Source organism: Babylonia areolata, chromosome 28 (assembly GCF_041734735.1).
Source record: "Babylonia areolata isolate BAREFJ2019XMU chromosome 28, ASM4173473v1, whole genome shotgun sequence".
Lineage (NCBI taxonomy): Eukaryota > Metazoa > Mollusca > Gastropoda > Neogastropoda > Buccinidae > Babylonia > Babylonia areolata.
Genome location: NC_134903.1, coordinates 7,834,276 through 7,851,039, shown reverse-complemented (window position 1 = coordinate 7,851,039; position 16,764 = coordinate 7,834,276). Strand labels below are relative to the sequence as shown.

At 42.6% G+C, this 16,764-nt stretch overlaps 2 protein-coding genes across 2 annotated transcripts; one reads left to right on the top strand and one right to left on the bottom strand.

The window, feature by feature from the left end:
• Positions 1-3,834: 3,834 nt before the first annotated feature.
• On the bottom strand, positions 3,835-16,422 carry LOC143301958 (type-1 angiotensin II receptor-associated protein-like). Its single transcript, XM_076616435.1, has 7 exons — positions 16,221-16,422; positions 14,772-14,806; positions 13,389-13,500; positions 9,880-9,964; positions 7,811-7,856; positions 6,200-6,321; positions 3,835-5,533 (listed from the first exon to the last, which is right to left on the bottom strand). Exons 1-7 carry the CDS (start codon positions 16,245-16,247, stop codon positions 5,421-5,423), a joined length of 540 nt encoding a protein of 179 aa, XP_076472550.1. The 5' UTR covers positions 16,248-16,422; the 3' UTR covers positions 3,835-5,420.
• On the top strand, positions 11,745-12,941 carry LOC143301957 (uncharacterized protein C17orf113-like). The gene has a single exon (XM_076616434.1). The coding sequence runs from the start codon at positions 11,807-11,809 to the stop codon at positions 12,674-12,676; it is 870 nt and encodes a 289-aa protein (XP_076472549.1). The 5' UTR covers positions 11,745-11,806; the 3' UTR covers positions 12,677-12,941.
• Positions 16,423-16,764: the final 342 nt, after the last annotated feature.

Genomic DNA, 16,764 nt, shown 5'->3' with positions numbered 1-16,764 from the left:
CGTATGTACACTAGTGTTCTTTTACGTGCATGACCGTTTTTACCCCGCCATGTAGACAGCCATACTCTGCTTTCAGGGGTGTGCACACTGGGTATGTTCTTGTTTCTATAACCCACCGAACGCCGACATGGATTACAGGATCTTTAACACGCGTATTAGATCATCTGCTTGCGTATACACATGAAGGGGATTCAGGCACAAGCAGGTCTGCACATATGTTGACCTGGGAGATTGAAAGAATCTCCACCCTTTACCCACCTGGCACAATTTTACCGAGTTTTGAAATAAACCCTGTTCATTCTCCAGACAGTGTGTCTCTGCCTCCAGTCTGGTGTACATCACATGCAATAACACACTGAATTTCCCCCACCACCCCCCACTATTCTTTTTTTTTCTTTTTCTTTTTCTTCACTGCCACATGGTCCATGGTGTTTCAGTGACAACCTCTTTCTCTTCCCATCCCATGTCCCCCAGACACACCACAACAGGTGAGCGGCTAAAGTTTCTCTTCCCATCCCACGTCCCCCACACACACCACAACAGGTGAGCGGCTAAAGTTTCTCTTCCCATCCCACGTCCCCCACACACAGCACAACAGGTGAGCGGCTAAAGTTTCTCTTCCCATCCCATGTTCCCGACACACACCACAACAGGTGAGCGGCTAAAGTTTCTCTTCCCATCCCACGTCCCCCACACACAGCACAACAGGTGAGCGGCTAAAGTTTCTCTTCCCATCCCATGTTCCCGACACACACCACAACAGGTGAGCGGCTAAAGTTTCTCTTCCCATCCCATGTCCCCCACACACAGCACAACAGGTGAGCGGCTAAAGTTTCTCTTCCCATCCCATGTCCCCCAGACACACCACAACAGGTGAGCGGCTAAAGTTTCTCTTCCCATCCCATGTCCCCCACACACAGCACAACAGGTGAGCGGCTAAAGTTTCTCTTCCCATCCCGTGTCCCCCAGACACACCACAACAGGTGAGCGGCTAAAGTTTCTCTTCCCATCCCATGTCCCCCACACACAGCACAACAGGTGAGCAGCTAAAGTTTCTCTTCCCATCCCATGTTCCCGACACACACCACAACAGGTGAGCGGCTAAAGTTTCTCTTCCCATCCCGTGTCTCCCACACACACCACAACAGGTGAGCGGCTAAAGTTTCTCTTCCCATCCCACGTCCCCCACACACAGCACAACAGGTGAGCGGCTAAAGTTTCTCTTCCCATCCCATGTTCCCGACACACACCACAACAGGTGAGCGGCTAAAGTTTCTCTTCCCATCCCATGTTCCCGACACACACCACAACAGGTGAGCGGCTAAAGTTTCTCTTCCCATCCCATGTCCCCCACACACAGCACAACAGGTGAGCGGCTAAAGTTTCTCTTCCCATCCCATGTCCCCCAGACACAGCACAACAGGTGAGCGGCTAAAGTTTCTCTTCCCATCCCATGTCCCCCACACACACCACAACAGGTGAGCGGCTAAAGTTTCTCTTCCCATCCCATGTCCCCCACACACACCACAACAGGTGAGCGGCTAAAGTTTCTCTTCCCATCCCATGTCCCCCAGACACACCACAACAGGTGAACAGCTAAAGTTTCTCTTCCCATCCCATGTCCCCCACACACAGCACAACAGGTGAGCGGCTAAAGTTTCTCTTCCCATCCCATGTCCCCCACACACAGCACAACAGGTGAGCGGCTATAGTTTCTCTTCCCATCCCATGTCCCCCAGACACAGCACAACAGGTGAGCGGCTAAAGTTTCTCTTCCCATCCCATGTCCCCCACACACAGCACAACAGGTGAGCGGCTAAAGTTTCTCTTCCCATCCCATGTCCCCCAGACACACCACAACAGGTGAGCGGCTAAAGTTTCTCTTCCCATCCCGTGTCCCCCACACACACCACAACAGGTGAGCGGCTAAAGTTTCTCTTCCCATCCCATGTCCCCCACACACAGCACAACAGGTGAGCGGCTAAAGCAATGGACCTTCAATCTGAGGAACCTGGGTTCAAATCCTGGTCACAGATCTGACGGTTAAATAGTGTAGATTTCTCAAATCTCTTAGGTCATAAGATGTGCAGACCTTTTAGTGCCTGGACCTCTTTCGTGTGTACATGCTCGCAGAAGTTCAAATATGCACTTTGCAGATCTGTTAATCATTGCCAGCTTTTGGTGGGATATGGAAACAAGAACTTACCTAGTATGCACACCACTGAAAACTGAGTATGGCTGCCTACATGGTGGGGTAAAAATATTTTAATCGATCACACAAAAACACACTTATAGATACAGGTGAACTTCGGAGCTGCAGCCCAAGAACGCAGAAGATGAAGAAGAATCACAGATTTTTGAGACATCTTCTCTCCTCATATTCATACACCCAAATACAGATGTTCATTTATCATGAATTTGATGGCTTCTTTACTTTGATTTTTCTGTGGAACTAGAACTGAAATAAATCTTTTTACTCTGCACTGCTCCAACCTTGATGTCTTTAATTTATTCTGATTTTTCTATGTGACGTTCTGATTTAAACCCTGGTAGCCAAACACAACTCTCGTTTTTCTTGTTTGATTTTTCTGCAGAAGAATCTGTCAACCAAAGACAAAGACAACCCTGTGAAATCCAAACTGCTGTGGACACTTTTCTCTTCTGACTTTTCTGTGTGAAGTGTGTGAGCTTCAAGTTATCTCTGTCACCCTGTACAGTTCTGGGGAGTCCTTTCATGCTGGTATTTGTTTGGGGTTTTTTTTTGTTTCACTTTCAGGTTCTGTGCATGATAAGTCTACTCTTTATCTTCCAAACCAGGACAGGAGGGGGGGGGGGGGGAGTGAACACTTTCTTCTTCTGTCGAGACAGATTTTTTTGTGGAAAGAAGGGCTGCTCTCCTAGCTCGGGAAGAGCACAGTGCCATAACCCTACGGTCACCTTTTTGTGTTTTGTTGGTGTGTTGAAGTACAAATTGGTTTACTTGTCATCGTGCTTTTCATTAAAAAAAAAAAGAAAAAAAAGAAGCATTTATTCATTTGTTCATTCATTCATTAATCTATTTATTTATCAATTAAATGATTTTTTTTATTCCTTTAATCTTTTTTTTTCTTTTTTTTTTTTTACCAGGACTACTCTCTTTTTACCATGTGCTCTTTCACCCTTCACTATAATTTGTTATATTTATGTTTATTTCTGTCAGTCGGTCTGTCAGTACCATTGTCGATGAATGGAATCAGTTTACCAGTGCTCCCCTATCTGTCTGCTGTGGGTCTTAGGGATCCACATACTTTGGGGGTGTGAGGGGGAGGGGAAGGGGTAAAGTGGGGGTGGGGGGTGGGATGAACTCAAATCTAAGGCTGCCTTCATGAAACGTGGCGTAAAAAAAAACCCCGACAGATATGCTTGAGGCTGAGTTTGCACCAAAAAAAAAAAAGAAAAAAAAAAAAAGGTTAAGAAAACAGTTGAGCGCTTCTGTATTGAAACGCTTTGTTCCAGTTTATTGTCTTACCTGAAAGACTGGCACCCAGACCACTACTGCAAGGTCTAACAAGGGGAGAGAAAAACTTGTTGCGTGTTTTCTCTTTTTTCAGTTTTGTTTCCTTTCTTTCTGCCTTTCCTTTTCTTTTTGCTTTGAATTTACAACTCGGTACAACAATACACAATAATCATTCACTTCCTGGAATCCATATTTTGTCAAACTTTCAAAACCATGTCAACCCTCGAGACAAATCAACAACTACTTGTTGGTTTTGACTACAAACACAAAAGAAGTGAAATCAAGCATGAGATAAAAAAAAATTAAAAAAAAACAAAACAAAAAAAACCCCATTTCTTTTGAACCAATCACCGCCCGAACATAGGGAATAATACATCCAATGAAAAAGTTTCTCTTTTACTTACCAATTGATGCGTCATGGAAAACACATCAAATCAAAAAGTTACTTAGTTTTCAACTGACTGATCCCAAACATATCATGGACAACACATATGATCAAAAGGTTATTTTCTTTCAAACTGAATTATACTTAACATGTTACAGCAATTACATAAAACAAAAACAAAAAATCCCTTTATAAACAATTGGTCTAAAACTTATTATGGACAATTTGTTTCTAAACGACACCAAACAAGAGATATATTATGGATATGACATTAAACAATTTACCCTTTTTTTTTATAATTGTTGATTCATCCCATACATAATACAGACTATTCATTTCAAAATTATAGGCAACAGATATTACATCAGCAACAAAAATTCAACTTTCTTTCAGAATGGTTGCCAGTTGGTCCCGAACTTATTCAGGACGGTTCCTTTCAAGACACACCAAATCACGAGACCAGGTAACACACAGACTCTGCATCAACCCCAAAAATATCAACTTTTGTTGCAAATAATTGCCAAATGCTCGTAAACTTTTTACCGATAATTCTTTTCGAGCCACAACCATCGATCAAGAGACAAGATAACAGATACTGCATCATCAACAACAAAATTAACTTTCGTTTCAAACGGTTGCAAACTGGTCCTAAAATGTGTTAGAGACAATTCATTTCAAAATACAACCACTGGTCAAGAGACTAGATGATAAATATTGCATCAACAACAACAAAAAATAACTTTGTTTAAAATAATTGCCAAATGGTCTATGATAAATATTGCATCAACAACAACAAAAAATAACTTTGTTTAAAATAATTGCCGAATGGTCTCAAACCTATCATGGACAATTCATTTCGATACTGAAACGATCAAGAAACTAGATGATAAATACTGCATCAACAACAACAACAAAATAACTTTGTTTGAAATAATTGCCAAATGGTCCCAAACCTATCACGGATAATTCATTTCAATATTCAACCTATCAAGAAAGTAGATAATAAATACTGCACCAACAACAACAAAACTAACTTTCTTTTAAAATCGTTGTCAGCTGCTCCGAAACTAATTAATTCATTTCAACAACACAACCCGTTAAGAAACTAGATACACTGCACTGTATCAACAACAACAAAAATCAACTTTCAATTGAAATATTGCCAACTGGTCCCAAATTTATTACAGACAAATCATTTCAAAACACAGCCAATCAAAAGACTACATAATATATAATGCATATATAATGCATCAACAAATAAATAAAAACCAAACAAACAAAAACAACAAAACCAATAATAAAAAAACAAAAATAACCCCCCCAAACAAAACACCGTTTGTTTTTAAAATAATTGCTGACTGCTCACAACACACTCATTACAGATAAAAAAAATAAATAAATAAAAATTAAAAAAAAATCATTTCAACGGCAACAACACAACCGATCAAGACCAAATCACCAGTCGGATCCCAAATTGCACATGCTCTCCTCACTCCCCCCCGCCCCCTCACTCAGCAAGGTTTCTGCTCCTCTGGACGGTCACTCTTTGTCGGCGCTGTCATGGGGTGCCGGCTGTTCCCCCGCTGCTGGAGTGTACGGGGCAGACTCCGGACTGTGGTCGATGTCACTGTACCCCCCTCTCAGCCCCCCTCCTGCGGAACAGCACGTGGTTTTTGTGTGAGTGAGTGAGTGGGAGGGGAATGCTCAGTGGAACGACGATAAAAATGAAGAATGACTGCTGAGTCTATAAAAAAAAAACACCAAATGGAGAAAATCTATATTTGTCATTCTCTTTTTTTTTTCACAACAGATTTCTCTGTTTGAAATTCAGGCTGCTCTCCCCAGGGAGAGCGTGTCACTACACTGAGAGCGCCACCCTTTTTTTTTTCTTTTTTTTTTTCCTATCGAAGTGGATTTTTTCTACAGAATTTTGCCAAGAACAACCCTTTTGTTGCCGTGGGTTCTTTTACGTGCGCTGAGTGCATGCTGCACACGAGACCTCGGTTTATCGTCTCATCTGAATGACCAGCGTCCAGACCACCACTCAAGGTCTAGTGGCATCAAAACACAACAAAACAACACAGACAACAACAACAACAAGACACATACAAGCCCTCTCACACACAAAACAACAGTCTGATCAAAACAACACAGACAACAACAACAAGACACATACAAGCCCTCTCACACACAAAACAACAGTCTGACGGCAAACAATGTGGCAGCAAAAAAACAACAAAAACAACACAAACAACAAGACACATACAAGCCCCCTCACACACACAAAACACCAGTCTGACGGCACACCAGACACTCACCCACGCCAGGCAGACGGTCGATGCCGGGGATGGTGAAGTCGCTGTCATGGACGCGAGCCTGCAGGACTCGGTACAGGAGGGCGGCCGTGAAGGGCTTCAGGATCAGGTTGGCGATCGACATGCTGAGCATGGGGTAAGGATAAAGTATATACTTTTTTTTTTTTTTTTTTTTTAAGCCTGGCAGCGGTGGTGGAGGAAGAAAACTAAAGGGGAGCGGGGGGGGGGGGGGGGGTTGTATGAGCAAACTTAGCAGTGCTAAGTTTGTTTATCGTTAAGGATGTTCCTAACGACACCTCAAGGCCTGACTAAGCGCGTTGGGTTACGCTGCTGGTCAGGCATCTGCTTGGCTTGGCAGATGTGGTGTAGCGTATATGGTTTTGTCCGAACGCAGTGACGCCTCCTTGAGCTACTGAAACTGAAACTAACGACACGGTAAATTCCACAAGGATGTTCCTAACGACACAGTAAATACTGTAAAGATGTTCCTAACAACACAGTAAATACCGAAAAGATGTTCCTAATGACACGGTAAATTCCGTAAGGATGTTCCTAACAATGCAGTTAATTCCATAAGGATGTTCCTAATGACGCGGCCAATTCCAGAAGGATGTTCCTAACGACGCAGTAAATTCCGTAAGGATGTTCCTAACGACACAGTAAATTCTGTAAGGATATTCCTAACGACGCAGTAAATTCCATAAGGATGTTCCTAATGACGCACTAAGTTCCATAAGGATGTTCCTAACGACACTGTAAATTCCATAAGGATGTTCCTAACGACGCGGTAAATTCCATAAGGATGTTCCTAACGACACAGTAAATTCCATATACTTATGAACATTCTTTAACTCTAAGCAAACTTAGTGCCACAAAGAGCACCTCATGCATCCTAAGCCCTGGAACAGAGTTCAAACTTCGTGACAGCTTCTTTGATGTGTGCTCACATTGCTGTTTGAAAGCAGAGAGGGGGGGGGTGGGGGGGGGGGGGGGGGGGGGGGGGGGGTCAGTTCTTTTAAAGTCTGATTCATGGTTTCCTTCAGACTGTCATGCTTCCTGGTTTGAATGTCAACCCCGACATGACCGATTCACAAACTTTGTTCGGAAAGAGTTTGGCTACATATCAGAAGCACTGTTATCATAAGGTTCATGGATTAAGTCGAGGAGGGGGCGGGGGTTGGGGGGGGGGGGGGGGGAAGTATCGCCTTCTAGTTCTAGTATGTAAAATATAGTACTCACATGAACATTACCCTCCCCCTACTCCCACGCACAACACTACGTCTTCTCTCCACCCCCTCCCCCCAACCTCCCTGCCCCAGTCTCCCCCCCAGACAGTCAATCACCATCATCTGCATGTCACCCTCGGTGTCCTTTATGGAACAGCCCCCCCATGTATAAAGGATACCCCAGGGCAAAATGGCAGTCACAAAAACATCCCTCCCCCGCCCCCAACTCTCACCACACACACACATGCCACTACCTCCTCCACCCCTCCCTTTCCAACCCCCACCCCACCCCCCTACCTCACTATACTCCCACTACAGTCCATGATGATCATCTGCACAGCATCTGTGTGTCCTGTATGGAACGTCCCCCCCCATGAAAAAAGGATACCCCAGAGCAAAACGGTATTCGTGTGTCAAGCTTCCAGACTCATGTCCTGAAACACACCCGCACCACTGAATAATTCATAAATGAAACAAACAAGCAAACAAAAAACAGAAAAAAGTCAATAAACACACTGATTTTTGTAAAACAGGAAAACAGTCCCGCTAAAATGAAGTGCAGGTCAACATATGTGCAGAACTGCCAGTGCCTGAGCCCCCTTCCGTGTGTATACGCACACTGAAGATCAACTACGCACGTTAAAGATTCTGTAATCCGTGCCAGTCTTTGGTGGGTTATGGAAACAAGAAAATCCCCAGCATGCACACCCCTGCCTACATTGCAGGGCAAATAAACAAAAAGGTCATCCAACATAAAAGGAAAGACAGGATCGACTTAGAGGTAGAGAAAAACGAATGAATCGAGGGTGCCAAGTCGAATCGAGTATACAGAATGTAAGAATACAATACAGACAAGCCACATGCACCAAAATAAGGCCAAATGAATATGCTTAATAGCCAAAAAAAGCATAAGACGAGACAGAGCGTAAACCTGACAAGATGGCGTGGAGAGCCTTGGCCAAAGGAATGATTCAGCGCTTATAGCTTTTAGAGGCGTTTGATTGGCTGAGAGCGGACCGGGGCAAGACTGCTCATCTTTTCATTGTTAGCCGCGCGAAACTGGCCAAGCAGAGCAAACTGACAGGCCTAGTTTGCATCAGTTTGACATGGTACAGTATATGACACCAAAAAACAAAACGGCAGTATATGACACCAAAAAACAAAATGGTCATACACGTGAAATGTTACACGTCTGTCTGAGTGTGTATGTGTGCGTGCCTGAAATCCGATTGAATGACACAAGGAAACGAATGATGAGCACCCAGTGGCAGCTGTCAGTAAAGTCAGCTCTACCAAGGTAGGCAGCCTGTTGTGCAAATGACCCTGTGTTTGTAAAGCGCTTAGAGCCTGGTCTTCAACCGAGGATTAGCACTATTTAAGTATCCATATCGATCGATCAATGTCTTCGTATCGAAACATAAAGTGAAATGAAGGAAAGGAAACAAAGAAATATAAAAGGCAAAACGAAAATTTGTAAAAACGCCGGAAAAATCCCACCAATGCAAATATTCACATAATTCAAGAAATGAGCAGATAATGAAGCAAATGAATAAATGATATGAACAAATGAAAGACAGAATGACGGGCGCAATAGTGGTTAAAGCGTTGGACTGTCAATCTGAGGGTCCCGGGTTCAAATCACGGTGATGGCGCCTGGTGGATAAAGGGTGGAGATTTTTTACAATCTCCCAGGTCAACATATGTGCAGACCTGCTAGTGCCTGAACCCCCTTCATGTGTATATGCAAGCAGAAGATCAAATACGCACGTTAAAGATCCTGTAAACCATGTCAGCGTTCGGTGGGTTATGGAAACAAGAACATACCCCGCATGCACACCCTAGAAAACGGAGTATGGCTGCCTACATGGCGGGGTAAAAACGGTCATACACGTAAAAGCCCACTTGTGTGCATACGTGTGAACGCAGAAGAAGAAGAAGAAGAAAGACAGAATAAAAGACATAAAAGAAGAAAGGTGAGGAGGGAGGAAGCAAGCACTGTCTTTGTTTTGGTAGCGTCGACACCTGGACTTCTACTGCTGGAATTCACCGCCTGCTGTTCAGAAACATACACCAGATGTTGTTCAGTTTGAAGGAAATGGATACAATAAACTTTATAAAGTAGCTTTCCCAAGCATGCTTTAACTGAGGCTTCCCCCACCCCCCACGCCCCTATCCATGCCACTGAATTTTGTGTATGTGTGTGTGTGTGTGTATATATATGTGTGTGTGTGTGTGTGTGTGTGCGCGCGCGCGCACACACGCGTGCGTATGCATGCGTACATGTGTGTGCGTGTGTGTCTCTCTGTGTGTACGTGTGTGTCTGTGTGTGTGTGTGTGTGTGTGTGTGTGTGTGTGTGTGTGTTTGTGTGTGTGTGTATGATCTTATGAATACACTCAAATCACTCATCATCATCATCAGCAGCAGCAGCAGCATCATTCACTCCACCTTCCACGTACTTTCAAATGTGGTGTAACCTCGTGGTTCATACAAGGCCAGGAGAACAATGTCTTCCAATATGCTGAACACAAGGACAGCAAGTGTCTGAAACAAAACGAGTGTCTTGAATCTTTATATTTCACAAAACATGCGTCTTAAATCTATCTATCTATCTATCTATCCTTGTTTTTCTTTGTCTGTTGATGTCTTGTTTGTGTGTGTTTTTTTTCTGTTTTTCTCCATTGTGTATTAATTAACTGATTGATTAATTAATCAATCAATTGATTAATCAAGCAATACATTAATCAATTATCATTCTTCTATTTACTTTATGAATGCTACAATTAATTCATTCATCCAATATAATAAACAGTACTAATCTATTTTTCATTCATTTATTTTAAAATCTTTAAAAAAAAAAAGACAAAAAAAAGACAAAAAAAGACAGTAATATCAAATGCTTTCCCTTATTCATTCACTCAAATATCAAATTTTCCTATTTTCTATTGTGGGATTAGTGATGAAGAGAAAAGAAAAACTCCCATACATACAGAAGCACACACACATGTATACACACGCTGTAAACACACACACACACACACACACACACACACACACACAAAAGCACACACATACACACACTGTTAACACACACACACACACACACGCTCACACATCAGGGCCTAAGGTTTACAGCTCACACATCCCTTACACAATTTCTTTTAAATGGCACATTTCTCTGCCTCTGCTGCTCCAACGCATCTCTTCTTGGTGCCCACTCAGTATTTCATTACTAAAAGACTGAGAGTGTCCCTGGGGATCAGAGCTGATTCCTGCTTTTGCCCTTCCTCCATAGTTTGTAAAATCAAACTGAGCATCTAGTCATTCGGATGAGACAATAAATTGAGGTCCAGTGTTACGCATTACTACTATACAGGGTTCGCGTTAACTGGCAATTACCAGTAAATTACTGGTTATAAAGAGGAAATACTGGAAATTTTTTAGCTGTCAGTCCCAGGGACTGGTTTTAATTTGCTGCAACTGGTTAGAGATTAATGGGGGGGGGGAAAAAATAATAAAAAAATAAAAAGGCTGAAAAACAAAAGAAAGAAAAAGTTGATCGTTCATAAGGCTTCAGCACTTTAATTGCCTTATCTTTCAACCAGCCCTCTCCCCTCTCCACCACCCTCCTGCCTCTTCGCACACATGCAGATTGTCACGTAGGCCTAGCCATCAGTAATTGATGAAGGTACAGAGCAGAATAGCGACTGTCCCATAATAAAAGCTGTACAGACGCGCTTTACTGCCTGTTATTCGCAACTTCTCCCAGACGTCTGTCTGTCTGGGTCGTCGCTTGTGATGCTAGGCTAAGTCGCGTCATTACAATTTTCAAACTGGATGCAGCAGAGCCAGTACTTATTCACGCGCCTATTCATTGAATGATCAGTGGGATCACAATGGCAGAAAAGAACCAGCAGTCGATTTTTTTCATTTTTTTCACGAAGTGGAAGAAGTGATTCAGACAGGCAGCCCGAAAGAAGCGCAGGTTCAGGCAGTTCAGACCGACCACAGACTTCGAGTGACAATACTCCAATCAGCTCCACCAGCACAGAAGATAGGCCTAGCACCAGCACTAGCAAAAGAATTAAATGCAAGCATGATAAATTCAGAGAATCATGGCTGAAAGATTTCAGATGGCTGGAGGTTGATGCAAGTGATGAAATGACAATGTACTGTAAAGTGTGCATCAAAACCAAACAGAAAAATGGTTTAACTAGGGGATCACGAAATTTCCAGTATTCTACCCTGGCAGACCATGCAAAGAGTGTATCTCATAAGGCAGCAGTAGCAACAGACACAAAACAAGCTTCCATGGTCCCACACTCTGAAGCAGCCCGTGCTGATGAAAAAGAATGTGTGAAAGCGCAGTTACGAACTGTGTTATGCATGTCAAAACGCAATATCGCTGCCAATAATTTTGGAGCACTGATTGAACTTCAGGAGGTGAATGGAGTACAGTCACTGAAGTCAGGGCCGGTCTACACGCACCACTCTTCAGTGTCACAGATGGAACAGTGTTTGGATGATATTACCAAGCAGGAAATCAGAGAAAAACTCGAGAAAAGTGATTCTGTGGGCATCATCATAGACGAAACTTTGAACTGTACTTTGGACAAGAAGCTAATCATGTTTGCTCGCATTGAGAACAACGGTGTTGTTGAGACACTTTTCTTAGGCAACTACACCATCGACAGGGGAACATCAGAATGTGTTTTTGACATGTTGGTCGAAGTGCTTCAAGAATGGTCGATCACAGATAGGCAGCTGGCCGGATTGGGGTCGGATGGTGCGTCCGTTATGACAGGCCGACTGAATGGTGTGGGCGTTCGACTGAAGGCCCGTCAACCTGCTCTAGTACACATTCACTGTGCCGCTCACCGTGTAGCGCTGGCGACAAAGGATGCTACAGAAAATGTGCAATCCATATCGGACTACAGACTTTGTTTGCAGCAGATCTTCAAATTGTACAAGGCTTCGGGTGACAGAACCCATCGTTTGAAAGAGATCTGTGATGCCCTAGATTCGGTGGAGTATCTATGCTTGAAGCATCCAATCAGTGTGCGCTGGCTAAGTCTGGGGAAAGCTGTCACAGCTGTCAGGAGTATGTACCCAGCACTGACACTGGAACTTGAAGAGGAAGCCCAGAGAAAGAACGCTGCAGCTGTGGGTTTGAGTCGGAGAGAGGTTTCAGTGTCCAGAACGGAATCAAAACAGAGGCGCGTTCCCGGCTGGGCGAAGGGAGAGTGTCACGGCTGATGCGCCTCAATATCCACGCTAAGAGTGTTCGAGACTTTGATGTTGACTCTGGCACTGATCGTTTCTTCGCAATGAAAGTGCGTCGAAAGTAGGTAAGTGAACTGTCTTTTGTTTGACAGTCTCTGACTCGTGCTTGCAAACATTTACATCGTTATTTGTAATGCTACTGGATTTTTCTCACAAGGACTGGTTTTGCTCAGAGGCGCTGAAAAACGGTTGGGGTAGGAGGCGAAGGGACTGGTTTTGAAAAATCCTAGCGCGAACCCTGCTATAGTGGAGTATTGGCCTAGAGGTAACGCGTTCACCTAGGAAGCGAGAGAATCTGAGCACACTGGTTCGAATCACACCGGCAGTTGCTAGTATTTACTCCCCCTCGACTAGACCTTGAGTGGTAGTCTGGATGCCAGACATTCAAATGAGATGATAAACTGAGGTCTTGTGTGCAGCATGCATTTAGTGCATGTAAAAGAACCCACGGCAACAAAAGGGTTGTCCCTGGCAAAAATCTGTAGAAAAATGCACTTTGATAGGAAAGCAAAGTAAATTTGCAGGTAGGAAAAAATACAAAAAAATGGGGTGACGCTGTCAGTGTAGTGGCATGCTCTCTCTCTTGGGAGTGCAGCCCAAATTTCACACAGAGAAATCTGTTGTGACAAAAAAGAGTAATACAAATAATACAAATACGCTCCACAGGGTTTCTCAGGGAACTCACCATCACAACAGCATCAGAGGACTCTGGCTGGGCAACGGCCCACAACCCGCATGCCGCCACACCGGCATTGACGTAGATGTAGGTGGACGGCATGAAATTTCCCATCGAGCCCCTGAAGCAGAATATGGGATTTGTCTCATGATTACACTGGCCCAATAGCCAAGTGGTTAAAGTGTTGGATTTTCAATCCGCGGGTCCCCGGTTCAAATCTCGGTAACGGTGCCTGGTGGGAGATTTTTCCAATCTCCCAGGTCAACATATGTGCAGACCTGCTTGTGCCTGAACCCCCTTTCGTGTGTATACACAAGCAGAAGATCAAATACACACGTTAAAGATCCTGTAATCCATGTCAGCGTTCAGTGGGTTATGAAAACAAAAACATACCCAGCATGCACCCCACCTTCCCCCCCTCCGAAAATGGAGAATGGCTGCTTACATGGCGGGGTAAAAATGGTCATGCACATAAAAGCCCATTCCTGTACATACGAGTGAACTTGGGAGTTGAAGCCCACGAATGAAGAAGAAGAAGAAGAAGTCTGATGAATACAGTATACAGCCACCAGAGGGTTTGACACCAGGGACCTTCTACTCAATTATCCAAGGAACCTGCTATCACTTCACATGACCACACATCATTATTTCTAAAGCTCTTTGCCAAAAGCCAAAAGGTAATGGAACTTAAAGCAGAATGGACATTGAAATGGACTTCTTTTTTTTCTCATAACTCTCACTCTCTCACACACACACACACACACACACATATATATATATATATATATATATATACGCACACACCACACCATGTCATGATGTCTCATACATCACAACACACACACAAATAGACGCGCAAAACAAATGTGCACACAATTCACACACACATACGCACACACACACATACAGATCACAGAGAGAAGAATATCTGGCGAGAGCTGCAGTTCTTTGAATAAGTGAATTGGAGAGGTGTGTTTTGAGACTTTTTCTGACCAATTCAGAAGATGAGTATCTCAAAGCGTCATAGTGTGGGGGTTAAGTTTTCCAATATTCTGGGCATAGCAAAAGAAATACAAATATATCTTAATGTCAGTAATAAACGTAGGATTTACAGAAAAACAAACAAACAAAAATAACCCAAACGACAGTATAACTTGTATAACAACAAAGGGCTTGGAACTCGCGCACAGATTTCAAATGAAGAGCAAACACTGAGACAGGTGTGTTTTTTCTCTCCCAATATTTTCAAAGAAACAACAAGAATGAATGAATTACTGAATGACTGACTGAATGAATAAATAAATATGTAAACCAAGTGATTCATATGTTTGTATAATTCCTAATTTAATATCAATTTTTTCATACATATCATAAAAAAAAGTTAAAACTTACCAGACACTGAGAAAAAAGTGGACCAAGACAATGATCTGCACAACACAAAATCATTCAGATGAGTGATCTGTATCAATTAATCCAATCAACCAATTCTTTTCAGTGGGATTTTAATTGTTTGCGTTCTTGTGCTGCGAGAAAAAAAACATAACTGAAATATTCCTCATCTTTTCCATGCCTGTGAGCATGCATTGATGAACACACAAACCAACACACAGCACCCCACACACTCTGATAAAAATCAATCATTTATTTCTTAAGAACTTCTTTCACTCAGACAGGTAACAGGTTCAGATATATTTTTTTCTTCATTTTGTATATATTAACATATATATTGGAAAAATTCTGAAGAAAAAAATAATCCTTTTTGTTATGAGGACACACCTGAGATGGCCAAAGCAAATATCATATTATATTCATAATAATGTATTTTGACATGAAAGAATTTAATGGAATCAAAATGTAATCTTTAATGTTCATATCTCTCTTTATCTTTTTTTTTTTTTTTTCCTCACAGCAACATGATTAGCACTATATGACGGGCGCAATAGCCGAGTGGATAAAGCGTTGGACTTTCAATCTGTGGGTCCCGGGTTCGAATATTGGTAACAGCGCCTGGTGGGTAAAGGCTGGGGATTTTTCCACAGCATGCACACCCCTGAAAACGGAGTATGGCTGCCTACATGGTGGTGTAAAAACGGTCACACATAAAAGCCCACTCGTGTACATATGAGTGAACGTGGGAGTTGAAGCCCACGAACGAGAAGAAGAAAAGAAGAAGATTAGCACTGTATGCATCACTGTATGAAGCTCATTCTCAAATAATCTATCTTTTAATTATGTTTTACCTTCTTCTTCCAACTGCATGACTACGGTGAACTCACTGATGATATTTGTCATGGCTAGCGCAAGCTGGATATTTCTGTGTACAATATACTCAAACTCTATGGATTATGATATCATTAACATGCATAACTGATCTTCTGCATGCTTTAAACATTTTATATGAAGGCGTTCTGGCACCAGCAGGTCTAAAGCTTAGTGCAAGTCTGTTGATCTGAGAGATATAAAAATCTCAACACACCATGCACCAATAATTGGACTAAACCAGAACCCAAAGACTAAAGCAAAACTCAAACACTATAAGTCTAACTACACAGCTACTGAGCCCATCATAAAGCTGTCCCTGCAACTATAATGTCAGGTTACTCCTGTATCCACTGGTTACGATACTGCCCTCACACACACACACGCGTGCACACACAGGGAGAGTCTTAAATCACACTACGTGAATAGGCACTGAACTGAAGAACACACACACACACACACACACACACACACACATAGGGGCACACACACACACACATACACAGAATCAATCAATCAAACTGACATGATTGTGCGAACACACACACACACACACACACACACTGTGAGAGAGAGGTTTACCTTGACCATGAGATTTGAAGAATTCATCTTCTTATCTTACAAACAAATGCCAACGCACGCTGCAATGCAATGGAAAATCGGGTACGTTTACAATAAGTTAAAACGTCTGCTTTAAAATTCAACAATCGACGTCTTCGATTCACTTCTCCCGAGCTGCGTTGTCACAAGACAGACCTTGACCTCTGTATCTGTGTTCCAAATGTTGAAGCAAAAAGAAACAGTTACCAATGTGAAACGAAAACCATGTTCAAAAATACTGCTAGAAAATATAGCATATATCCTTCACCTTTATTGCAAATGAAATAAAAACAAATCTTGCTTTTTATGTCATTAAGAAAAATAAAATAATAAATGTGGGAATCGTCTGCTGCAATAAAAGGGAGAAAACTCCTAAAAGAGGTCAAACCAACAAACACTTATTACTGAATCGACACAAAATAAACCAATTCCTAGAAATCGGACTGTCCGCAGTACGCATAAATCGTTCAAGGACGACCAGGACTGATGAAATCTTTTCAACCCAAACAAGCTCTCTCTCTTTCTC

Coding starts and splice junctions, on each gene's coding strand:
- LOC143301958 (XM_076616435.1), bottom strand. CDS start 16,247: ATGAATTCTTCAAATCTCATGGTCAAG. Junction 9,965..13,388: donor CCTCTGATGCTGTTGTGATG/GTGAGTTCCCTG, acceptor GTTTTGTTTCAG/ACACTTGCTGTCCTTGTGTT. Junction 7,857..9,879: donor AGGTTACACCACATTTGAAA/GTACGTGGAAGG, acceptor GGTGTGTTTCAG/GACATGAGTCTGGAAGCTTG.
- LOC143301957 (XM_076616434.1), top strand. CDS start 11,807: ATGTCAAAACGCAATATCGCTGCCAATAATTTTGGAGCACTGATTGAA.